General features: G+C 38.8%; 1 protein-coding gene across 13 annotated transcripts in view; it reads right to left on the bottom strand.

Moving 5' to 3' along the window:
* The window catches only part of LOC128865049 (restin homolog), a 72,172-nt gene extending 47,821 nt beyond the window's left edge, over nucleotides 1-24,351 (bottom strand). For 3 of the 13 annotated variants that reach the window (XM_054104947.1, XM_054104953.1, XM_054104954.1), the window contains exons 1-2: nucleotides 24,227-24,351; nucleotides 19,405-19,788 (exon numbers count right to left, since the gene is read on the bottom strand). In XM_054104947.1, coding sequence (XP_053960922.1) covers nucleotides 19,405-19,714 — 310 coding nt within the window. In that variant the 5' untranslated portion in view covers nucleotides 19,715-19,788; nucleotides 24,227-24,351. The other 10 variants (XM_054104956.1, XM_054104959.1, XM_054104948.1 and 7 more) reach the window with 9 other exon arrangements.
* Nucleotides 24,352-26,740: the final 2,389 nt, after the last annotated feature.

The following is a 26,740-nucleotide window of genomic DNA, read 5'->3' as shown; positions in this document are numbered from 1 at the left end:
TTTACACGTCTTAAAAAGTAAATGGCATTTATTACATTAAAATTATTATTTGCTTTTAATATTCCGGCTATCTTTCATTCAACTTTATTACCTCGTTCAATCTAGTTGGTATTAATTCCACAAAATTTTGCCTTTTCATTTTTAAGTCGGCCCGGTTGAATATGATCTATCTGATTTATACATACATATATAAGTATATATGTACATATATGTATATATTGCATATAAATTATACTGTTTAAATGCAGCTATAAATAGCGTTTCTCATACCATATTTAAATATCTACATTTTAAGGTGCAGCCCGTAGATTTCTCCAATCTCGCGCAGGATTTCATGGGTGGTCTGCTAATCCATTACTTAAGATTCGCTGCGTTCGGCAATCACTCACTTGACTAATAACATTCAGAAATCATGAAATAGTTACTTAAAAAAAGTGAGGGATGCTGTCACCGTTTACTTCTACTTCACGCATAAAATGCTCAGTATTTTAATGTTTTTATCACTGCGTGAGTTTTTATTTGTTTATTCATAATAAAAAGTAATAAGAGTTTTACTCAAAAAAAATATACATCTTTTTGCTTTTTTTCATCGCTCACAGTGTTTTCACAGCAGTAACGCGCTAAGAAATGGTATTTAAACCGTAGACCATTGATTTTTAATGAAAAAGCCATGAGAATAATAATGCCGGCAAATATTGTATGGATAAAAAAATAAACACTGAGCCTCAAGTAGCCAGGTAAAAATGTGTGGTTATCACAAGATTAAAATACGCTTTGCTGATAAACGGGCAGAACATGTATGACAGTTTTTTTTTCATTCACCCACTGATCTGGCTATGTTAGCCCTTTGCGGTCGTATGTCTACTCTCAGCCACCACAGCAAGAAACCATTCTAATTTTATACCGTTTTTATTTATAGAATTAATTAATCTTAAATTTTATTTATCACTGCTCTTTCAACGGAAACTAATTCCGACCAGTACGACACCCATGTTCAAATTTAATACGACCGCAAAGGGTTAATATTTAATTGTATTAGTGCAGTTCTGAACTCATAAAAACCGATTGTCGGTAGGAGAAACTGATTCTATGGGGTGATTCAAGTTATCCAGATCATTGACAGCAATTATTTGTGGTATGTTAACTTTTTTAACTAATTTTTTTCTCAGACGATTGGTACTATTGGCTTTAGCATTATTTCACGAAACAACGAGGTCAAATCGGCGCTGAGTTCGTTCCATTTAACACCGTTGCATTTATTTCTCTGGGGTTGCATGAAAAGTATGGTCTATGCCAATAAGCTCAAGATGATTCCAGAGCTGAAGAACGTAATAATACGCCTTCTATATTGTATACAGCCAATATGGGTAGCAAATGGAAGCTGCTGATGATTCTATAGTATAGAGTATTTTTGATGCCGCTCCGTGACTAGGGTCTCGAGATATCGCCCAAAATGTGGACCCCGATAACTTAAGGATGTGTTCGTACAATATGGGTAGCAAATGGGAGCTGTTGATGATTTCTATAGTATAGAGTATTTTTCATACCGTTGCGTGACTAGGGTCTCGAGGTATAATCCAAAACGTGGAACCGGGTAACCCTAGGATGTGTTTGTACAATATGGGTAGCAAATGGAAGCTGCTGATGATTCTATAGTATTGAGTATTTTTGATGCCGCTCCGTGGCTAGCGTCTCGAGATATCGCCCAAAATGTGGACCCCGATAACTTAAGGATGTGTTCGTACAATATGGGTAGCAAATGGAAGCTGTTGATGATTTCTATAGTATAGAGTATTTTTCATACCGTTCCGTGGCTAGGGTCTCGAGATGTAATCCAAAACGTGGACCCGGGTAACCCTAGGATGTGTTTGTACAATATGGGTAGCAAATGGAAGCTGCTGATGATTCTATAGTATCGAGTATTTTTAATGCCCCTCCGTAACTAGGGTCTCGAGATATAGACCAAAACGTGGACCTGGATAACCCTAGGATATGTTTGAACCACATGAGTATCCATTTCGGCAAAAATGTAAAGCACTTATGGATTTAATTGTGAAATTATATGTATTTGGGGAGGTGCGTTGCCATATGTACTCCATCGAATGGCAGAAAAGGGGATTGCCGCACGCACATATACTAATTTGGCTGGTACATAAAATAACTCCGAATCAAATCGATAGCCTTATATCAGCTGAAATTCCTAACCACACTGCTGATCCTGGGTTATTTCAAGTTGTCGAACCGATTGACACAAAAATTTTAGAGTCCTTTTCTATCTTTGAGGAGGTGGTTTGTGTGAAGTTTGATTGAAATCGGTGCAGCCGTTCCTGAGTTATGATATTTTATGTGAGTAATGGTGTCCTCTCATACGAAATGCCCGTATGGGAAAAACAATAACAAATACACAGCCGCTTATGAGCGTTTCTGTTGTACTGTTGTGGTTGTAAGTGTATTATGTTAATATTAATTTTGGGCGAAAATATAATAAAAACTGGAGCATTCAAGGAACTGGAAAAACATTTTTAACTTTATTTATTTTAGCATAATTTATTTAGCGTAAAAAATTGAAATGGAAATTAAAGAATCAAAGTTTAATTACAAGTTTTTATCGGCTCTTTCACCTTACCTGTATATAGGTGACCACTACAATCAAATTTTAAAAAAGTACAGAAAAGGCTATTGTGACATCTTTAGAAAGTATGTTGAATGAAAAAAATCAACTAATTCAACTGTTTAAACATTTTACGAGTTCTATAAAGAAAACTTAATATGAAAAATTTCTTGCGATATAAAAAAAACATTGTATGTATGGTGGTGCGAAGCCCACTGGGTGATGCTAGTACATATATAAAAAGAAATTACATTTCCTTGGTAATCTTATAACTCAAGAACGGGCTCACCTATCCAAACCAAATTTTTAGGCTTTGTTTGTACTATTTAGTAGATGGTTTGTGTTTTGAAATTTTAAGAATCGGATACCAGGGTCTCGAGAAATAGGCCAAAACGTGAACCCGGGTAACCCTAGGATGTGTTTGTACAATATGGGTAGCAAATGGAAGCTGCTGATGATTCTATAGTATAGAGTATTTTTGATGCCGCTCCGTGACTAGGGTCTCGAGATATCGCCCAAAATGTGGACCCCGATAACTTAAGGATGTGTTCGTACACTATGGGTAGCAAATGGGAGCTGTTGATGATTGCTATAGTATAGAGTATTTTTAATGCCCCTCCGTAACTAGGGTCTCGAGATATAGACCAAAACATGGACCTGGATAACCCTAGGATGTGTTTGTACAATATGGGTAGCAAATGGAAGCTGCTGATGATTCTATAGTATAGAGTATTTTTGATGCCGCTCCGTGACTAGGGTCTCGAGATATCGGCCAAAATGTGGACCCCGATAACTTAAGGATGTGTTCGTACAATATGGGTAGCAAATGGGAGCTGTTGATGATTGCTATAGTATAGAGTATTTTTAATGCCCCTCCGTAACTAGGGCCTCAAGATATAGACCAAAACGTGGACCTGGATAACCCTAGGATGTGTTTGAACCACATGAGTATCCATTGTAAGTTGTTGATAAATGATAATGAAAAGAGGACTTTTCTTTTCGCTGGGTAACTAAACACTCCAGATATAGACCAATTGGGAACTCGCCTTCAGGTTAAGAGATTGCATTCTTATGTACTACAACCAGTTAAAATGTTTTTAAAAATTCAGATCCGTTATCTACATATATTTCTCGAACTTTACAGATTCAAGGTCAAATAAACCATAGAGCTGGGTCTTTGCTACCATTCCCAGATGGTGACCATCAATTTTTGCAAATATATTTTATTGGTGATGAGAATCGTGAATTAGATCAGCGCTGTGCAATTTCGACGAATACGAGAAGATCAATCGTGAATGAATTGCAAACAATGTTCCATCAACACAATGAATTGTGGAAATTGTTCAAAGTGGCACTCGATCTGATGCCCACCGATGGCCACAAAATCATAATAAAAGCCGATAAATCACCAATTGGGAGCACGCCAGACGATTCAATGTACCAACGATTGATGAAGTAGCTATTGTTGTTACAGTTTCAGCCACGAGATATTGTTTTGTATCGTAGAAATGAGCAATAACAACGTATTTCAGAACTCCATCGCTGTTATGATGCATTGCAATACCCCATTTTGTTTTGGAGAGGGGACGATGGCTATCATATCAACATACCAATGATAAATCCAACAACTGGTACATACACATTTTATTTTTGTTTAAATATGATTTTTAAATAATTTTCATACGCTGATTAATTTTTGCATCGCAGGTCAAAAATCAACGAAAACCGTCAGTGCGATGAATTTTTATTCGTATCGATTGATGATTCGCCCTCAAGAAAACAATTTTATTTTGCGATGCAATCAACTTTCGCATCAATTTTTTATCGAATTGCAAGTCATTTTGGACGCAAATATAATAAAAAATTGAATGCTCCAGGAGGAACTGGAAGAACATTTTTAACTTTATTTATTTTACCATAATTTATTTAGCGTAAAAAATTGAAATGGAAATTAAAGAATCAAAGTTTAATTACAAGTTTTTATCGGCTCTTTCACCTTACCTGTATATAGGTGACCACCACAATCAAATTTTAAAAAAGTACAGAAAAGGCTATTGTGACATCTTTAGAAACTATGTTGAATGAAAAAAAATCAACTAATTCAACTGTTTAAACATTTTACGAGTTCTATAAAGAAAACTTAATATGAAAAATTTCTTGCGATATAAAAACACATTTTATGTATGGTGGTGCGAAGCCCACTGGGAAATGCTAGTTATTTATATTTTATATGAAACGTTTTTTTTGTAATGAAAATAACGCCTTTGAGTAACGAGTAAAAAATGTTATTTCTCATTTTTACTTGTTGTGGAAGAATTGGAAAATATTTTGATTTGAATTGAAAAATAAATAACTAATAAAAAGCCTGCAACCACTGCTTACTTCTAGTCATCAAGGAGTTAAGGAATTATACGTGTGTATGTATAAATGTGAATATTAATAGCATTTTCGTAGATATATCGGACGGACTCACTTTATTTTAGAATATATGCTCGTACACGTACACTCATACATACATTTGTGTTAACACACATATACATACACTTGCATATTTCGTTTTGACAGCAACTGCTGAAGAAAGCTGTGTAAAGAAACAAAAAAGTTGATAACAATGCAAAATATGCCACTTGGGTTAGCATTCGAACTTCAAGCAAAGATTGCGAAAAAATCCAAGCTTTCAGAACAAATATACATAACCGCATTTTTAAATGGATGCCTGGAGTTTGCTTATGTCACGTTTAGTATACAGATAAATGCACATATGCACATATATACGTGTTAACTTTCGTGAGAAAGCACCCAAATGAAAACAAAAAACGCTAACTTAATGTTAACTAATACGTGCAAATGCATATGGACACCAGCTATACATTTCTGTATATGAAGGTATATTCTCAGCTTTAAGTCAAAGCAGTTAGACGCCACTAAAAAACCGGAGTCGAGTTTTTAAACACATTTGACGAAGCTGAACTAAATTTCTCCACAATATATCACAGTTCCATAATTTTTTGTTCATCAGCGGTAAAGGCTCAAAATTACCTCAAAAAAGTTTACAGTTTTTTATTTGGAACCGAAAAAATTTCCAAAGTATTCCTAAATGTTTAACATTTTCTAACACAATATTAGAAAACGCTATAAAATCACCTTTTAAACAATAGCGGATTTTATGATATTTGTTGGAAAATTATTGTGAACGAAAAAAACATTCAAATGCTGAGGATGTATCCTCCTAGGAAAATAACGTCTCTACTTGGAATCTTAGTTATGCTTTTATTCTTTTTTTGAATTTCGCATCGAGATTCAGCCGCGTGCACGTCCGTCTCGCAAAATGTCGTTCAAGTAACTAAAAGTTTCACCGAAGCACCTTAAACCGCTTCTTAAGCTTTGTTGGCAGCAACAGCAGAAATGACGATGCACTGAGCGTAAAAATGCGAAACGTAGTCCCGGCGATAAAGAAAACAACAAAACCACACAACCATCGTAATTACCAACATCGTTATGACAATCATTAAACAATCATTATTGAATTTTCAATCGTACAAGTCGTTTTCGTTGTAGTTTCCACACCCGCCGCCCCTACCTTGACTGGAGCGGTTGCAAAAGACGAGATATAGTTTTTTGTAGTTGTTTTGGCTTTGTGATCGACTGTTTGTTATTAAAGCATTGCAGTTGGTGTTCCAATGTCGCCTGAATCGCGCCCAAACAAATTGCGATCTTGTGCCGTAAAAGCTCACAACAAAATGAGCGAGCAAGTTAAGTGGCGTGCGAGCGGAATGAGCTCAGCGGAGAACATCGAAGCGCATATGAAAGCTTGTAAATATTAGACACAAATGTATCTACATTATTACCTATTATATACACATACATTTACACGTACATACATACTTACGTAGAAGAAAATGAGTAGAAAGTTATGTACCTATATTTGAGACGTAGATCTCTTGATTATTCGCATCCCAGATAGAATACAATATGGGGCGAAAACTAGAAACAAGTCGTATAAAAGAAAGTCTTGAATATAAATTTAAAAATACATAGGAGAACACAAATACTGCTGAAATTTCGGGCCATAAAATCTAAATCTACGAGAAGTAGCGGGTATGTGAATTTGCGGAGGTGCACGCTTCTGGGTGTAGGTTTCTAGGCGATATTTTTAGAAGATTTGGGGGCCGCCGTATTCGCGGACAAGCCACACAAATCACAGAAACAAAGTTTTCCTAACACTGGAAGGCAATGCCAAATTCCCGAATCTATTTCTGCCATTAAAAATCTTCTAATAAAAATCGTCGCTATGAATTAGAGGAGAAGTTCTGCTAAACACATCGCAAAACATGTATAAGTATTTTGTTACCGACCTCGGAGACTTTAAGTTTGCGTTCTGTGAATCATTCTTTTCCGAAAGGAATTTAAAAAATGGGGTCAAACTCCAATCACACAGTAGTGGCACCCATTTTTATGTGGTTATATTTTAGTTTAGATTCGTCTACTCGCGGTTGCTATATCTGGAAGTGAAAGGTCCCCAAGTCAAAATTACGAAGCCATTCCGTTCTGTTCCCTTATACTATTAGATACATATTAGAATAATATGATTTATAATTTTGAGCTAAATTTTTACTGGATTAAATAGTATATTTTTGCACTATTTTGTTGGAATGTTTTATTGTTAGAATATGGACTTATTGTTTTTTATATTATATGGCATAATTTAGAAATACCTAGAAAACCTGTTCTGATTTTAGCTAAGGCTAGACAATTGGATAGGAAGTGCTCAACTGTTTCTTCCTCATCATTATAACTTTTACAATATTAATGGGAGAAAACTTCTAGTCTGAAGAAATACCTGACAAATAGCCAATGGCCGGTCATACATACAAGCTACGACCTTCGAGATATCCTCTCTTGAAAAGCTAAGCAGTTCACAGAAGTCTCGCTGTTAAGCATGTGCCTTCATCTCTACACAGCCTACGGGTCTTTTGGATAATGTTGCTTTTTAATTATTGGTTTGCTCGTGGTCATAGCTGTCCCAATGGTACATCTATCACTAAGCAGTTGAAGAGTAGAACCTTTCCGGCGTAACTCATCGGCTTTACAATTTCCCTCAATATCTCTGTACTCCGGAACCCAAAGAGGGGTGATAATGAACACGTCACATATACCGGCATTCCGGCGAAACCTTTGATCTTAGTATAACCGCAATCATTGATTTAATGACCGCCTGGGTATCCGAGAATATATTTCTTGTAGTTTTAGTTACGACATGCGTATTTAGATACGTAGCCACTTCTTTTATAGCTGGAACTTCTGCCTAGTAGTAGTCGAACGGATAGTTCCAGTCCTAATTCCTTCGAAAATACTCCATAGCCAACCCAAGCTTGGAACCATCTGTGTAGAAATTTACTTCTTTCCTTCCCCATGACCTTGGTCTTTGCCACTCTCTGCTTGATGGTATGCTCGGCTTAAAGAGTTTGTCCAAGGTGAGTCTAGGAATAGACTCCATTTCTTGTTTGTCACTATTCCGAATATGCAAAATAGAGGTGGGTCAAACCGCCATACTTTTGTGTCTAAACGCGGCAACGTGTCTTCCTACAAAATTTGGTGCAGGCGAGTTAATTAGCACTTCCAACGATTTGTTTGGGGTAGGCCTTAGAGCATCAGAGATGCATAAAAAAGCTGTTCTTTGGACCTTACTCAAGATTTTAGCGTAACTCGCCTTTTGAGCAGATGGCCACCCTACAAGTATTCCATATATTAAGGTTGGTCTAACTACAGAAGTATAGAGCCAATGTGTAACACGAAGTGTTAATTTTCCTTCAAAGGAATCTCCACACCCTTGAAAACTAGCGGGGAGATTATAGGAAGTCTATGTTTCTTTGTAAGTTAGAAACTTACTTTGAAACAAGTGCGCGGCTTTTTGACGTGATAACGTCTTATAATTCGATTTAGCCGGCTGCAAGCACGAAAAAATGTGCCGTTATCTTGCTCAATCGTCGTTATCTTGCTCATGGTCGTTATCTTGCTCATGGTCGTTACCTTGCTTGAACTGCAAAAGCGCGGAACGAACGACAAAGAACACAATCGGCCCCCGCATTCGGCAACGTTCAATGTATGTATGTATATGCGCATTTGTATATAAATTCACATATTTGTATTTGCATATGCCTTCTTATTGATTATTATTAATTTGATTTACTTGCAGAATTTAAAATAAAACCAAGTGTATCATCATCATCCTTACCGAATTTATAATTAGTGACGACTAGTTGTTAATAATACCTGTTGTTTTAATGTTTTTATTATTAATTTATTATTACACAAAGAAACAAAATCGCACTTTTTGTCTGATGAATATCTTTTGATACTTGATGTTTACTAATTTGACAACGCTGATACTAAATATACCCTCATTTTTTTTGTAACAGCTCCTGTTTACGAGTTATAGCTATCACAAAAAAATCACTATATTTCAGTGTTAATTGACGAATATTTAAACAAATATTAAGTTTTCTTAATATTATTTGTTATGGCATCGTCAAGACGAGTTTGTATAAATGACCGGAATAGTTTTTGTTTTATTTGCGGAGAGTATATGTTTCAAAAACACCGTTTGAATGTGACATCGTTCGTAAATGAGGCGTACAAAAATTACTTCGGTCATCCAATGGAAATGAAAAATAAGCCTTGGATTCCACAAAAGGTATGCAAAACGTGAGTTGAGTTTCTCCGTTTGTGGTCGAATAAGAAAAGGAATAAATTTAGATACGAAACTGCTATGATCTGGATTGAACCTGTGAACCACCACGACGACTGTTCTTTTTGTATGGTTGTTGTTGTTGTTGTTGTTGTAGCAGTATCTTCGCCCTGTCAGTGTAGTGTAATTACCGGTCGTCTTCGTCTAGCTCATCTAACGGTAGGCCCAGGAAACTGGCAGTTTCGACGGGTTGGGTCCAGAGGGAGAGAGGTGTTAGATGAGTGGGTTTGATGGGGCATGTGAAGAGGTGGTCAGTGTCGTGCGGGGTACCTTCACATGCTGGACATATGTTTAGTATGTCGGGGTCGATTCTGGACAGGTAGGAGTTTAACCTGCTACAATATCCAGAACGTAATTGTGCCAAGATTACGCGGGACTCTCAAGGAAGCTGGAGCTCTTCGTCTGCGATAGGTGGTGGTTGGACTCCGATAACGGTATTCGGGGGTCGGGAGCTTAGGAAGGTGGTAAGGGTCTCCCGATGAATGTCGTTAATTGCCTGTCTGTATACTGTCTGATCCTGGAGTGGTCTGTCCGTTTTGTCCTGGATCTCGTCCACGTAATTGAGGAAGTGTCTCCTGATGTGCCTGGGAAGTGGCTCAGGCTCGAGCAGGTGTCTGCATGGGTGAGGCCTACGGTGACACCCTAGCAGAAACTGCTTGCCGAGCATTTTGTTATGCTCCTTAACCGGGAGCATGTGCGCCTCGTCGTGCAGGTGTTGGATAGGGGACATCAGGAGACATCCTGTCGCGGTCCTGATGGCAGTATTCTGGCAGGTCTGAAGCTTCGTCCACTGCGTATCACTGGTTCCAGGCGACCAGACAGGCGCGGCATAGTTCAGAACCGGTCGGCCTATTGCTTTGAAAGTCAACAGCAACATTTCTTTGTCTTTGCCCCAAGTGCTGCCGGCAAGCGACTTGAGAACCTTGTTGCGATTCTGTACTCTCGTTGCAATAGCGGTTGTGTGCGCCGAGAAGGAGAGCAAGCTGTCGAAGGTGACTCCCAAAATTCTGGGGTTGCTTATCGTCGGTATTGGGGTGTCGTCGACGTGTACTTGAAGTGGCAGCTTGACCTCCTTTGTCCAGGTGGTAAAAAGGGTCGCCGTGGATTTAGTGGGAGAAAGTTTTAAGTTTCTCGCAGTGAAGAAGCGAGAAAGGCGGGCGAGGTAGTCGTTTACTTTTGAGCATAGGCCATCAATGTCATTGCCCGACGCCATTATCGTGCAGTCGTCGGCATATGAGACCAGTGAGACTCCCTCTGGTGGCTGGGGGAGTTTCGAAATATAGAAATTGAAAAGCAAGGGTGAAAGGACACCACCCTGCGGTACTCCTTGCTTTATTTTTCTCTGTTTTGAGGTTTGGTCTCGAAATACTACCGACGAGTGACGACCACTCAGGTAGTTCGCGGTCCACCTCTTCAGCCCTGGCGGGAGTGTCGACTGTAAAATGCCATCTAGTAGCGTGGCGTGGCTGACTGTGTCGAAAGCCTTTTGTAGGTCCAACGCTACTAGGACAGTCCTCTCGCAGGGGCGGTTTTGGTTTAGTCCGCGGTTTACCTGGGTGTTTATGGCGGTGAGTGCCGTGGTGGTACTGTGCACTCTACGGAAACCATGCTGGTGTGGGGCTGGAGTCAGGTGTTGTGTGAGGAGTGGGAGTAGAAGGGCTTCAAGTGTCTTCACTACTGGGAAAGGAGAGTTATCGGACGATAAGACTCCCCTTGGTTGGCGGGTTTCCCAGGCTTCAGCAGTGGGACCACTCTCCCTAATTTCCACTTATCAGGAATAATGAGAGTGGCCATGGACAGGTTGAAGACCTTTGTGAGATATTCTACTCCCAGTGGACCCAGCTTTTTCAGCATCAGCATGTTTAGTCCGTCGGGGCCAATGGCTTTTGATGGTTTCATGTGTTTGATGGCCCCCTAAACCTCGTCGCTGGTGAAAGTAAGCGGTGCACTGTTGTAGGGCAGTTTGTGCAGCCGTCTGGTGGTACAACGTTTGGATCTGTCGACCGGAGGATGCAATATAAATTGCCGGCTAAAATAGCTCGCGCATCTCTTCGGGTCCGACGAAGTACGACCGTTGAAGGTGATATCCACCTTGTCGTTGTGCTTCGTCGGGTTCGACAGGGACCTTACGGTGGACCAGAGCTTGCTCACACCAGAGGTGAAGTTACAGGACTTCAGATGCTCTACCCATTTGGTCCGCTTATGTTGGGTGACCAGTTGCCGGATCTCCAAATTGAGATCCTTTATACGAGGATCCCCGGGATCGGCCTGGCGTAGGCGGTCACGCTCGTTTGCCATAACGGCTGCTTCGGCTGGGAAATTGGGACGTAATTCCCGGATCCGTCCAGCAGGTATGAAGCGAGCCGCGGCGGCTGTAAACGCCTTGCGGAATGCGCGTTCGCCTGCGCGCACTCCCACCGATGTGCTGCGAAGATGTTCTCAGTAAATTCCGCGAATCTGGTCCAATCAGCTTTGTTGAAGTTGATGTATGACCGGTGATCCGCGGAAACAAAATCGGCGGGTCTCTCGATCGAGATGATAATGGGCAAGTGGTCTGATGCAAGCGATAGCATAGGTCGCCAGGTTATGCTATTTATCAGTCCAGCGCTAGCAATTGTTATATCAGGCGAGCTGCTACAATTGCCCACTACCCTAGTGGGGGCGTCGTCGTTTACAGTGCTGAACGTCGAATCGTCTATCTGCTCTGCCAATAGCTGTCCCCTACGATCATTTGGCAGGCTTGAATGCCAAAGATCGAGATGCGCGTTAAAGTCACCTACTACCAATCGGTTTTCTCCCCTGATGAGCGCACCAATATCGGGGAGATATCCTGCCGGGCAGCAGGTGACAGGGGGTATGTAAATATTGTAAATTTCGAGCTCGGCATCGCCTGACCGGACAGCTATACCTTGACGTTCTAAGGTGCTGTCCCTGCGGTCGATGCCTTCATCAATAAGACGATACTGCACTGAATGGTGTACTATGAACGCTAGGCCACCACCGTTGTCTCGCTCGCGGTCCTTTCGGTGCACATTGTAGCCGTCCCTGGTAATCAGGGGGGAGCTAGCGTGCAGTTTTGTCTCCTGGACCGCAGCTATCTTGATTCCGAACCGACTCATGAAGTCGACTATCTCGTCAATCTTGCTCGTGAGTCCGTTGCAGTTCAGTTGCAGAAGCTTAAAGCTTCGCGGGAGTGTCGTCGTAATTCGGGGGGTAAGGGATGCGTGATGTTGCCTGCGTTGGTCCTGCTGTGCGTTCCGCAAAATGGGGAGTGGCCTGATGTTGTCAGATGGCCGCGCCACGGGGGGCGGTTGCGGGTGCAGAGCTCTGCAGCAGGGGGCAACGTAGTCGCGTGTCCACTCACGGGTGGTGTGCAGGCCGGAGCACCTCCGAAAGTGACACCAGCCACTGCAAGAATTGCATTGGACAGTTGTCAGGTTCCGAGGTACTACGGTCTGGCACACGGAGCAGACTGTGCGGGGGACCAAGAGCTGCTGGTTTGTCCACGCACTAGGGTAGGAGCAGGAGGGTTGTGGGTTGGAGAGGGAGTCGTGTTGCTCTTGGGGGCTCCTGACCGTTGAGGTGTTGTTAGTGGCGGCAGTGTGATGTGCCGGCACTGAGGGCAGTGTAGCCGTGGAGGCGGTGACCGCCTGTGAGCGGGAGCAACACGTGGCCACATACCTTGTGGACCACTCCCTGTGACTCTTAAGGCCTGAGCAGGTCTTAAGATGGCACCACCCGTTGCACTGGTTACACCTAACCGAGGTGGAGTTCGGGTGGAGCCGTTTGTGGCAAATGCAGCAGTAGAATACTTCAGGTCCGGGGTTGGGTTCGACGCCAGCCCGGAAGAGAAGTATTTGGAGCAAACTGGCTGCAATGAGTTGTTCCTGTGACGATAGATTTAGGGTAAAATACGGTACACTAGACAGGGCTAGTATACTGGGGCGGCAGCCCTTGGTCGGGAATAAAAACCCGAGTCATTCCGGTAACGTAGAACCGGCTGCCATGGGAATGCCGTATGGTATGGTAAAAATAACTGGCATTAACCGAAAAAATCGAGGCAAATGGGAATATCCCTCCATACGATCGGCACATAGACGTGTTTTGAGTCCTACGATGTCGTCTGAACCTCAACCTGGTGCTTCACAGGAAGAACCTTTACATTTTGAGGCAAAAACAGACAATAGCGATAGTGACTTTGATTGTGACCTGGGAACACCAAAACCATTTAACCAAGATGATTTAAACGACCTCATTAGAGATCTGGGACTGTCAACGACTGGTTCAGAAATTTTGTCGTCTAGATTAAAAGAAAGAAACTTAGTCACAAAAGAAACTAAAATTTCTTACTATCGCAGAAGAGAACAAACTTTCCTTGAATATTTTGCTGAAGAAGATGACTTTGTATTTTTTAAAAATGTACCTGGTTAAACGGCTGCAATGGGATTACAAAATTACTTTTCTAGTGAGTGGCGTTTATTTATATATTCATCAAAACGGAGTTTAAAATGTGTTCTTTACACAATGAGAACAAATTGGGCTCATTGCCTATTGCACATTCTACTAAAGTAAAAGAAGAATATACAACTATTGCTCTGGTTTTAAACAAAATTAAATATGCGGAACACAATTGGGTCATATGTGTCGAAATGGTAAACTTTCTTTTAGGCCAACAAGGTGGTTACACAAAGTTACCCTGTTTTCTTTGCTTATGGGATAGTAGAGCTAAAAATCAACATTGGATTATAAAAGATTGGCCTGCTCGGGAAGCATTAGTACCAGGACAACAGAACGTGATAAGCCCACCTTTAGTATCAAGGGATCGTAAAATTTTACCTCCGTTACATATAAAACTGGGGCTTATAAAACAATTTGTTAAAGCTCTTGGCAAAAATGGAAATTCTTTTCTTTTTCTGTCTAAAAAGTTTCCGAAATTGAGTGCAGAAAAGATAAAAGCGGGTATTTTTGACGGGCCACAGATAAGGTCGTTAATAAAAGTCTCAAATTTCATAGACACTATGACAGTTATTGAGAAAATGGCATGGAATGAGTTTGTTTGGCTTGTTCAAAATTTCTTAGGAAATAAGAAAAGTTCTGACTATTCTCAGCACGTCGAACAACTAAGGGGTCACTTCCAAAGGGTTGGATGTAATATGAGAATTAAGTTACACTTTCTTCACAACCATCTGGACTATTTTCCAGCCAATCTTGGGGAACTCAGCGAAGAACAGGGCGAGCGATTCCACCAGGACCTTCGTACGATGGAGAAACGCTATCAAGGTTACTGGAACACACACATGATGGCCGACTATTGTTGGATCATTAACAACAGTTCTATGCCTTCAACTTCAGCAAGGAAATCATATAAAAGAAAATTTTTTTAAACTTAAGAAGGCAATAAAATAAAATAATCTTTAAATCTATAGTGTTTTATTACAAAAAGTCAAATGTGTCATATAGAGCTGATACAGGAATTTCAGTTACAGATTTGAAATTGTCATTAAAAATTGGACTAAAAACATGTATCATAACCCAATCATCAGAAATGCTGTTGTGCAGTGTTATATATATATGAAGGAAAAATGTATGGTAATATTTACCACATACCTTATAAGATATGTTGTATACTATTATATAATATGTATATAAACATGCATATACATATACAATTTCGCGCAATTTTCAAACAAAAAGAACAAATCTATATGTGTAAAGATGCATACAAATCATATGGTGGTCATATCAAATGTACGAATCTATTCTGTACGCAAGCAAATGTAAGCTAATGTACCTTACTGGCACGATGGAAAGAATAATGAGATGGCGCCTATCGTGGTCCCGTTACTTTGCTCTCAGCGAATTTGACAACGAGTTACGTGATTTTAGCTCCAGTATGGCCAGATTACCATTTTCGTAACTTGATTTAGCATTTTTTTTGTTTTGTTTTTAGTCTGAGAGTTTTAGTTCTTTCTTCATGACATTTTTCTAGTCTGTTCTAATTAAAAGTAATGTTTATAATTTTGTAAAATATACATTTTTTTTAAATTAGTTCAATAATTCACTTAGTTTTATTTAGCTTTACTTTTTTTAACATCTGGTGGCATTGCCCGCGATTGTAGGTGTTGTTGGTGTTCTTCTGCTGTCGGCAGTCAAATCTCTCTCTCGCTACTGCAGTATTGCCTTCTTCTTCTTAATTGGCGCTATAACCGCTTACGCGATTTTGGCCGAGTTTAGCAAAGCGCGCCAGTCGTTTCTTTTTCGTGCTAACCGGCGCCAGTTGGACACACCAAGTGAAGCCAAGTCCTTCTCCACCTGATCTTTCCAACGCAGAGGAGGCCGCCCCCTTCCTCTGCTACCACCAGCTGGTACCGCATCGAATACTTTCAAAGCCGGAGCGTTTGTATCCATTCGGACGACATGACCCAGCCAACGGAGCCGCTGGATCTTTATTCGCTGCGCTATGTCTATGTCGTCGTAAAGCTCATACAGCTCATCGTTCCATCGTCTGCGATATTCGCCATTGCCAACGTGCAAAGGTCCAAAAATCTTACGCAGAATCTTTCTCTCGAACACTCCAAGCGTCGCAGTATTGCCTACCTTTGGATATAAAAATATAAAATTCCCATTTAAAGAAAATAACACAACAAATTTTTATTGAATCATTTAAAGAACTTTGTATGCGTGACAAATTGTCTTTAGAATGTGCGTTTTTTTTAATAAATGTTTTGTGCTTATGTACAATTTAATTTATAAGTTATTGTTGTCAAGCGAGACTCTTTTGTTAAGGGAACGACTTATTTGCTATATTTGAGGTTATGTAACTAGATAAGGTACTCTTTTTGTAAAACTGTCAGTATGGTTTCTTTAGTATTTTCTGGTATTTTGTTGCTTATTTTTATAATGAATACACCTCTTGATGCCCTATGTCCCACTAAGGATTGATGGCCGGAAGAAACGATTACAACTCTATGGTTTTAATCCGCATTCAGTAAATTCAAACGCCTTTTAAAACATGTAAAAAAATTTTCAATCTTAATAAGAGTTGAGAGAGGGACATTTAATATTCTTCCATAACCTTAAAAGGAGCAAAAAATTAAATTCACACTTTCAAAATATCAAATTTTATAAAAACCAACTAATTTTCATTAGCACTAAAATCTTCTCAGAGTGGCCTTTTTTAACCTTCTTTTGTATAATACAGTTTTTTTTAACTTAAAAGTTTCAGTAGCTTTAAATTAAAAGAAAAAGAAACAAACACGAAACTTCAAAATTTTCGCATTTTCGGTATAAAAAAGCACTAAATTTATTGCGAAGAGCAAATGGTTGGCAATACTGCACAACTCAGCAAACGTACTCTCTGATGGGCGCAATCTTCTTTCTATCATTCTTGCCAAGGCGAATTTATTACAGGTGACAGCAAACACATATAAGTAAAACCCTACATGTATTTGTTGTTGCGTTTGGTGCAAGCATCATGTCAAAATCAGCAAGCAAATGTAAACATACGAATGTAAACATACCAATACATACAAACAAAGCATATCAATTTGACGTAAGCCATACCTACGGCGAAAAATTCAGCTGGGTGAATGCTGTCACCTTATTCAATCCATCTTGATTCTTGCCTTGCTGGAACTGCAAGCGAGAGCGCCGAACGAACGGCAACGTGCTACATCTGGCTCTCTCTTACTTGAGTGAGCATATTTTTGTATGTATATGCGCATATGTATATAAATTCACATATTTGTATTTGCATATGCCTTCTTCCTCTGTGCATGGTAATGAACCATTTCTCTGTTGAGAATAGGACGATGATAGGAAAAGTAGGAAATGAAAGGGGGTGTTTCGAGTGTAATGTGTCTTGAAAAAGGCAAATCATTGATGTTGCCTCTTAGTGTTGTTGATTTATTAACATCTGATGCACAATCGAAATTGAACATATCTTTCATGAATTTGATAAATGTTTCGTAATTTTTCACGTTTGTGTAAATGTAACTTGATCAATTCCATTGCGATTCCATTTACCTCCTTCTCTATATTCATACAAAATATCTATCAAACAAATAAAATTAGAATTTTGTTTTGAAAATTGCAACCATTACATCAGTATTTTCTTATGACGTTGTCACGTTAAACTATCGTCAGTAAACCGACTTTACAGACCACCTCTTTTTTCATGTTAATGTATGTTTGTATACATTATTGAAAGGACGTCTTCAATTAAATTAAATTATTTTTCCAAAAGTTCAAAATCATTGATACCATCCTTTGTTATAAAACGATTATAGTTCTTAAGTTCAAAGCGAGTATCAATTTTAACACAAGTCATGTAACTGAATCATCAACGTGTCGGCAATTATTGGTTTACTATAGTAAGATTTTTACTGCTTTAAAAAGTTCTTTTACGTCTGTTCTAGATGATGGTTGCGAATTTTTTCACACCTGTTGTGAGTTATTTAGAGTAAAAGTAAGTTAAAGCACGAACACAGGAAACAGAAAATTGTAAGAGTAAGGAATGAGTAAGCGGCAATGGCAGAACCAAAATCATTACAGCGATGCCAACAGCAAAACATGTTAAAATATAACACGCAAAAGCGTGATAATATAATTACTTACATACATCTGGACTTATATCATATTTTAACGATAAATTTGTCGTACTTGTCATAATTAATATACAAGCGCAAATAAAGATTTGTGCGTAGTAATAATATACTGCATTTTCCGAAGACAAATTCTACAACAACTCAGCTCATGGCTGCATAATTTTGTAGTCGATAGTCTGCCGATGACGATTCTGGCGGTAATTCTACGGGTTAACGCCATTACATAAACAACAGAAGCGTTTGTGTTCAATTTATTGTGCTTTGTTAATTATTTTAGTATTATTATGGCTATGAGTTAAATGCATGCCGCCAACGCATACAGTAAGAGTGCTGTGAAATTTTCTAGATTCCGGTTTAATGCTCCGGTTACTCGCAATAAGTATCTGAGCGGGAAGTTGTGATTTCGACAAAAACTGCGTTAGTTATTACCGATTAGACTTTTGAATAGAACAAATCGTTTGTTATATGTGGATTCTCCAGCACTTAACTACGTATTTCGGGAAAAAATTAAATAATACAGAAAATATAAAAAAAAATCGGTACGTAATCACGTTTTAATGTCCGATTGTGAGCTATTCATCGAAAGATACATACATACGTGGAAATGTCGAGCTAAGCGACCACAAACGAACTCGCTCAAGGTCGGCTATTACCATGACAGCCGGTTCTACGTACCGGAATGACTCAGGTTTTTCCCAACCAAGGGCTGCCCTGTCTGACCAGTAAACTAGTCTGCCCAGTGAACTGAACCTCACCTCTCGTTTATCATCACTGGAGCAGCTCCATGCAGCAAGACTGCTCCCAATACTTTTTCTCAGAGCTTGCATTGCGCCTAACTCTGGACCAAAAGTATATTTCTGCTGCGTTCCCCAAAGACGGCTCTACCCAAACTCCTCATCGATTAGATGTAACCAGTGCAACGGTCCCACGTTAAAACCTGCTCAGGCGCTAAAAAACTGTGGCACATTATGCTTCCGCCATCTGGAATCCTTAGCCCTCGCCCAATGTGCTAGTGCAATCACCCAGCAACCCAAACAAACTCTCCACGGTTCCACGAAGCTCACCCAAGCAACATTACGTATATAAACCTCCTGCTTAGCTGGATATCACCCTGAAATAGGTGCAATTATGAGGTGAAAATCGTTTGGTTGTACGTGACTTCACATCACTATCTCTGGAATTTAAGCCTGCAAACGATCGTCGGGGACAGCTTTTGGCAGAGTAGATAGACGATTCGACATTCAGCACAGTGAAAATTAAATCTAATTATAAATATTACACTAAGTAAAAATGTATTAAAAATTCATAAATTGTATTTGAGAACTTTTACACCCAAAGATATACTAAAAAGTACAAAATACCCATTTTTACTTCCAAACATATATACAATAAATTTATAAAATTTATAAATAAATGAGGAATTAAATTTTAACAATTACCTCGTGGTGGAGGTCCGGCCTTCGGGATAGCATGCGAGCACAGACGGCCAATTTTTGCAACACTGCCCGCTGTATCGCCACCATAATTAGTCGGCGCACGCAAACGGCTTGTGGGTCCACCTGCAATAGATGAGGCTGGTGTTGATGATAGAGATGCTGCAGTTGTGGCTTGTGAAGGCGGTACTACCGATTTCGATTGAACAGGCATGGTTTTCGTTTCTAATAGTGCAGCACCGTCAGCAGGTGGAGTCGCTTCAGACGACGTCAACATAGTGGGAGCCGTTTCTCCCGCATAATTATTATCACTCATTTTTATCACTTATGTGTATGTATGTATATTGAAATATTTGACCCTATTCTTTTGTCGCTGCTTATGGTTCTTTACTTTAAAAGAAGAAAAGGTGAAATGGGAATAATGGCACGCATTTTAATTTATTACGACTATATGAGTGAGTGTATTTTGTAAACATTTTAGCACCCTGCACCAGCTTTGGTAATAAGGTGGGTAATTATCTAGTGTACGGCCAGGGTGCCAAAATTGGCAATACCAGTTAATTTTCATCGCGCGTTGTGTGTCTACTTCAGGGTTACTGGGTGTTCAAGTTGTGTAAAACGGCTATTTAGTGCGCTACTGAATGAGTGACTAGTAATACAAAATATTACATTACTCTTACGGAATTGTCTTTTGTTTACATTTTTTGAGCGGCCTAAATAATATCCCTCGGTTTCTAAAATATTTTATTAATGTTGGGACCAGTCCGTAAACTAGACAGGTGATCTCATTAAATAGGGCGAGTACTAAAACTGTTTTACAATTTTTTATATGTTTTCTTTGGTAAACTACACAACAGTGTTTTTTTTTTTATTTTCTGTTATACTTAATAAATCGCGTTCATGAGTACAACTTCGGCTACGCTGTCTACAGTATTTCTTATAAATAGTAAGATGAAATGAAAATGAGAATACCGATTTGTGGACTAATTCGGGACTATAAAATTATCAATGCATAAATCAAACATTCAAACCTATATATCTAGTGACAGGGCATGAGAGTAAATTTTTTTTTAATTCGACGCACGTATTTAGGCACAATAAGCGCAGATAATCAAATCCAAATTACTTAACTCTGCCCTCTTATCCATCTCTTGGTAATTATCTAGTTTATGGTATTTTTGATCAATTTCGACACCCGGGCCTTAAACTAGATAATTACCCTTAGAAGTTAAGGAGATTTTGAGAGAAAAAATAAAATACACATGTTTCTTATTTCTTGTTTGCATACATACATTATCAGGTTTAACATTAATGTTTGGTTTTTCGATTTTATCACACACTGTTGGAGCTCCACCAACATATACTTTTGCCCAGCAGAGTTGCGATTTATTTAAACAAATTTTAAATAGGCTATAACAAAAGTGTAAGATTAAAAAATATTACAGCACAATTAGACCAGCTATCATTTCACTTGAGGCGTAAATACATATATCGCAGAGAACGTTAAATATTTAACGTTCTCTGTATATCGGTCTTTGTAATCAATATATCGGTCAAAACTTCACTCTGCTCTCTGCATGAAACGGTTGGCTAAGAAAAATAACACAAAGCACACTCGAAAATAAACAAACATTTGCGCCATTCATATTGGGCCAAAATAATTCAATTATACATTATTTGGGCAAAACTTTCCTTTACTACCACGATATATTTGAGTGGGGGGCGGAAGGGGAGGGGGCGTAGCACCACCCACCACGCCCATTAGAAAGAGCAAGGTCACACCATTATAACTGTGAAAGTCCCAACCTCCTAGTGTCCCTATAGAACCCCCAGGAGAAGTTTAAAAATTAGGTTTTTTCCGACCGCATTTGCAGTTTGTACTGAAATACAGTTGAAGAGAAGAGTATACAGCAGTCGTCAACCCAACAAGCATTTAACTTAGGTTTTATATTTCATAGCACTTATGAAAACGTTGTTTTATCGTTGCCGATGGCGAAAATTTAGGTCAAAAATTGTCCGATTTTGCATTATTTCACTATTTATAATTTTTTTTTTTTTTGTAAAAATATTAGTTTTTGTTATAAACATGTATATTTGAAATCAAAAAAGCGCCGCAGGCGAAAATTTGGACTAAAAATCGCGCGATTTTTATTCCAAATTTTCAGTATTTGTAAAAATATTTGTTTTTGTAATATATATGTATATTTGAAATCAAAAAAGCGCCGCAGGCGAAAATTTGGACTAAAAATCGCGCGATTTTTATTCCAAATTTTCAGTATTTGTAAAAATATTTGGTTTTGTAATATATACGTATATTTGAAATCAAAAAAGCGCCGCAGGCGAAATTTTGGACTAAAAATCGCGCGATTTTTATTCCAAATTTTCAGTTTTTGTAAAAATATTTGTTTTTGTAATATTATGTATATTTGAAACTAAAAAAGCGCCCCTATAAATAATAAAAGAATTGTTCGCTTTTGGTTGACTGGGTTTTTCTTATTTCGCTTTGTTATTCTCTCTCTCATCATTCGTTTGACAGTTCGCTCCTCAAATTTATTCTGCACGGTATTACAAACGGTTAGAAGAACATTTGTAATAATAGAATTTTAATAGAATTTTAATAGAAATAGCTTTAAATCGAATCTTAATGTAATAAAGAATGTTTATAAGTGATTTTGTTACTTTTCTGTGTTTGTATTTATGTGAAATAAGCGTCTGTAATAGGGCATTTTTTTAAGCTTATGCAAAAAAGCTGCATTTTTAACGTTAAATATTGCTATTAATTCTTAATTTTAATTTATAAAAAGTAATATAAATCAAAAGGCGGCTAGAATTTAGTATAGTGCCGATCGCTTTGGAAAAAACGGTAAAAAGGGGGTGATAGAGGGGTGTATCCTCATCTTAAAACTGAAAACAGAACCTGCCGGAGGCTTATATTTTTAAGTAATTTAATGTTAAAGTTCTATAATTTAGCGAAAAGTTGGTGTTGCCATACACCTGAAATGAAAACGAAGTTCGCACGCAGAGGTGTTCAGTGGAAGGTTCATTGTAAAACTGCAGTATTTTTTGCTGTAATTTAAAGTTGAGAAATGAATTTGAAAATAAAAACATACAACTCATTTAAACTTAAAAACAATGATATTAAGCGTATCACAAAAAATAATAAAGTAATTAAATTGATTAACACAGTATTTTTGCGTGGAACTCTTTATCGCGTAGGCGGCCTTCGGCCGCGCTTCAAAAAAATAACCCTCATCAGTCCAACTCCGGCTACGCAATCCACAGTATTTTTGCGTAGAACTCCTTTTCGCGTGGGCGGCCTTCGGCCGCGCTTCAAAAAAATAACCCTCATCAGTCCAACTCCGGCTACGCAATCCACAGTATTTTTGCGTAGAACTCCTTTTTGCGTGGGCGGCCTTCGGCCGCGCTTCAAAAAAATAACCCTCATCAGTCCAACTCCGGCTACGCAATCCACAGTATTTTTGCGTAGAACTCCCTTTCGCGTGGGCGGCCTTCGGCCGCGCTTCAAAAAAATAACCCTCATCAGTCCAACTCCGGCTACGCAATCCACAGTATTTTTGCGTAGAACTCCTTTTTGCGTGGGCGGCCTTCGGCCGCGCTTCAAAAAAATAACCCTCATCAGTCCAACTCCGGCTACGCAATCCACAGTATTTTTGCGTAAAACTCCTTTCTGTGTTAAAACCATTGAACCCAAAATTAAAACGTCATATGCGTGTATGTAATAAGGAGGCACAATAACCCCGACCCCCATGATTAAGACTAAACTTAAGAACTTATTTTTTGTTTTCATTTGCAGGCATCCGGCAACACCATACTGTTGGCATTCCAATCTTCTTCTTATTCGCGCTTAAAATTGGAATGTGATTGCATAGGCAAATGTATTTGCATTTAATTTTAATAGATATAATTAAAATATTAGCATAAAAATCGGTAAAAACACGCGTGTGAGTGTATATTTGGTGATTTATAGTGAAATGTTAAAAAATATAGAGTGTAATGTGGCAAATTATACTGATGTTCCCAAGGGCATTTTGAATGTAAATAATTAAAAAATTATTATTTCCCGATTAATTTAAAGTTATAAAGAGTGTTCCTTAACACCTCACTAACATCTCCACCAAGTTTCATTAAAAAAAACATTATAGTTTGCCAGAAATTCCAAGATCGGCACTGTTCTAAACTCCAGCCCAAAAGGCTGATATTGTGACTACATTTGCGTGTTATAATTTTTAAATTCGGTCCACGCACTTAGACATTATAAGCAAATATATCGTGGTAGAAAAGGAAAGCTCAGCCATTATTTGAAACAGGTAGAGATTATTCACACAATCATTTGATTAATTGGCATTTACATTTCAATGGTAGATTTTGTTACTTAGAACTACCAACAATTTTTGAATTTATTGCTCGAATATTTCTACATTGATTTCTATTCACAATATTTGTCGTTAACTAATACGGTATAGGAAGCAATGAAAATTTCTCATTGCTATTATTTGCTTTTCTGAATTTTTTATTTTCTTATTCAGACATGGATGCATTTTTAATTTTGGTTTAGCTTCACTTTGAAATGGTTTTACACAATTGTTTTCGAAAGGACTTCAAACAGAAGAAAATCAACGTTCTTTGGCCTACATAAGTTCCTTGCCCTTCCTCACACTTTCTTCGCGACCAATCATTTCATAGAACGCATACGTTTTCTAGCACAAAATAACACGATTAAAATAGATCGCCATGCGAATTCACACTAATTATCCCACATAATTTTCGTATGTATTTTAATATCAATATAAGAAACCACCGGACTCACGTATCATAAACTTAATCAAAATAACTTGTCTCATTTACTAGTTCACGAAAAAGAAAAAAAATTGCCCATAAGTAATTTAATATGAAACGAAACTGAGAAATTTGACAGTCAAAACTGAGCTCGTGATTGACAGTTGACCCTTATTTGACATTTCTCCCTCTGACATTCTGAGCTAAATTTTGACATCATACACAAAAGCCCAGTGGCTTTCAAAACGTGTACAGGGTATACCAAATGATTAAAACCCCATATTTCATTATTAAGAGATCGACTATATTACTTTTAAAATGTTTTAAATTAAAAGTTTTAATATTTGTCTGACCAAAGCTGGGCCTCCAGTTTTAGTACTCAAAACAAAGCTGAAAATTATGTTTATTATTATTCAAAAATGTAAATTAATTGAAAGAAATTTCTATTAAAATGAAAATAGTATTTGTTTCAAAAATTTTGGGAAAAAATTATGTTGGTTAACAATGACTCCAGCTGTTGTATCTTGACTTATAATGTTATTCAATGACATTTTATACTCGTTTGTTATTCTAGAGTGACGAATTCGGAGTCCTGTAAAGCGGCGAACCATTAGTGGTTCGAAAATTTGCATGTTTTTACTTACCTATCCCTCTTGTTGTGTTTGTTGTTGCAGAAGTTCACTGGGTTCTGCCAGTGCAGTGCAGTCACCGATCATCAGCGCCTAATTCATCTAACGGAAGGCCCAGAAAATATTGTTTCGAGAAGTTGGGTCTAGAAGGAGAGGGGTGTTAGGTGAGTGGGTTTAAGATTGAATTTGTGAATAGGTGGTTAGTATCGTGCGGTAAACCTCCACATGCCGGACATATATTGAAAGTGTCAAAGTTTAGCGGATCTCACGAGGCAGCTGGAGCTCTTCGTCTGCAATGGGGGCTGGTTGGACTTAGATAACGACATTCGAGCGTTCGGAGTTTGGGAAGGCGATGAGAGACTCCCGATGGATGTCGTTTAATGTCTGTCTATATACTGTCCGGTCCAGTAACTGCAGATGTGTTTGGTCCTGGATATATTCGGTATTGTCGAAGAGATGTATCCTTACTCGCCGGGAGGTAGCTCAGGCTCTATCAAATGTCTGCAAGGGTGATTCCTTCACAGACCTCAACAATTCCAGGGAGCAATAATAAAATCTCCCGGCTTTATAGGAACTTGGTTGCATTCAATGAGAGGGCTAGAGAGAACAAAGCTAAGAAATTGCTGGAGAAATGCAGTTACATATTCGACGGTGATTGTGGAAAATTTGGTAGAACTGACACCGTGAGACATTGAATAGTCACATACAAAATCAATTCGTAAAGTTCCACTAGCACAAGGAAGGTCTTCATCTGTAAGCATGAACTTGTTTAAAAACCTTTTCCTTCTATGCGTCAACCCCGGACATTCGATGATGAGATGTTCTATAGACTCCTCATCTTCGCAGCAAAATCTGCAGGTGCTAGTGTTAGTTATGCCTAATTTATGTAGGTATTTGTTGCAGGTGAAGTGACCCGTGAGAGCGCCTGTGAGAGTGCGAATGCTCTTTTTGTTTAACGTGAGGGCCATGTTAGCTCTTTTAGCGTTGAAACTTAGAAACTTTTTGGAGTGTCTAAGACCCTCTACGTTGTTCCAATGGTGATTTAATAGAGTTTGTGCCCAGTATTTTACTTTTTGTTTTAGGTTGTTTTTGTTGAATCCAAACATGGGACTAGGTCCGATGAAGTTTACATCTGCCCCTTTTTTGGCTTGAAAGTCTGCCTTTTCGTTGCCGTCATATCCCTCATGTCCTGGACCCAAATTAATGAGACATTGTTTTTGGATGCCAGGTTATTGAGTGCCTTGTGGCATTCTAAGAGAGTTTTTGAGTTGTAGGTATAGCTATCTAAAGCTTTTAGAACTGATTGGCTGTCCGAGAGTATTCTAATCTTTACTCTCTTGTGGTTTCTACGTTGCATGATGTTTGCTGCTTCCATTATTGCGTATAATTCCGCTTGGAAGATGGTGGTGTCCCTGGTGAGAGTGAATGATTTGTGGATTCTGGGCCCCACTACTCCTGATCCTACACCATAAGGTGTTTTTGATCCAACAGTGTACCATTTTTGTGAATCATCATTCATCCATTTTGGGTTTGTTTTCCACTCGATCCTCTCAGGAAAGGTAACTGTTTATCCTTTTGTGAAACAGAGTGTTGGGTCAATGTGGTTTGAGACTTGAGCCATGCTTATGGTGTTTCTGATTTTATTTAGGATACTTAGTTGACCTGTGAGGTTGAAATTTTCTTTCATGTGTAGCATGAGTGCTTGCGTAGCTGCTTCCTCTTGGATTGCTATATGAAGTGGTGGGAGATTAAGGAGTGCTTCCATGCCAGCCGTTGGAGTAGTTCTCATAGCCCCTGTGATGCATAGGCAAGCAAGCCCTTGTACTTTTCCCAGTTTGGTTATCGCTGTTTGTTGGATACTAGTGCCCACCATACTAGTGCCATACAATTTGCTCCACCATACTAGTGCCCCATAC

Source organism: Anastrepha ludens, chromosome 5 (assembly GCF_028408465.1).
Source record: "Anastrepha ludens isolate Willacy chromosome 5, idAnaLude1.1, whole genome shotgun sequence".
In the NCBI taxonomy this organism is placed as follows: Eukaryota; Metazoa; Arthropoda; class Insecta; order Diptera; family Tephritidae; genus Anastrepha; species Anastrepha ludens.
The sequence above is the reverse complement of the archived record's forward strand: the minus strand, read 5'-3'. Positions and strand labels throughout refer to the sequence as shown.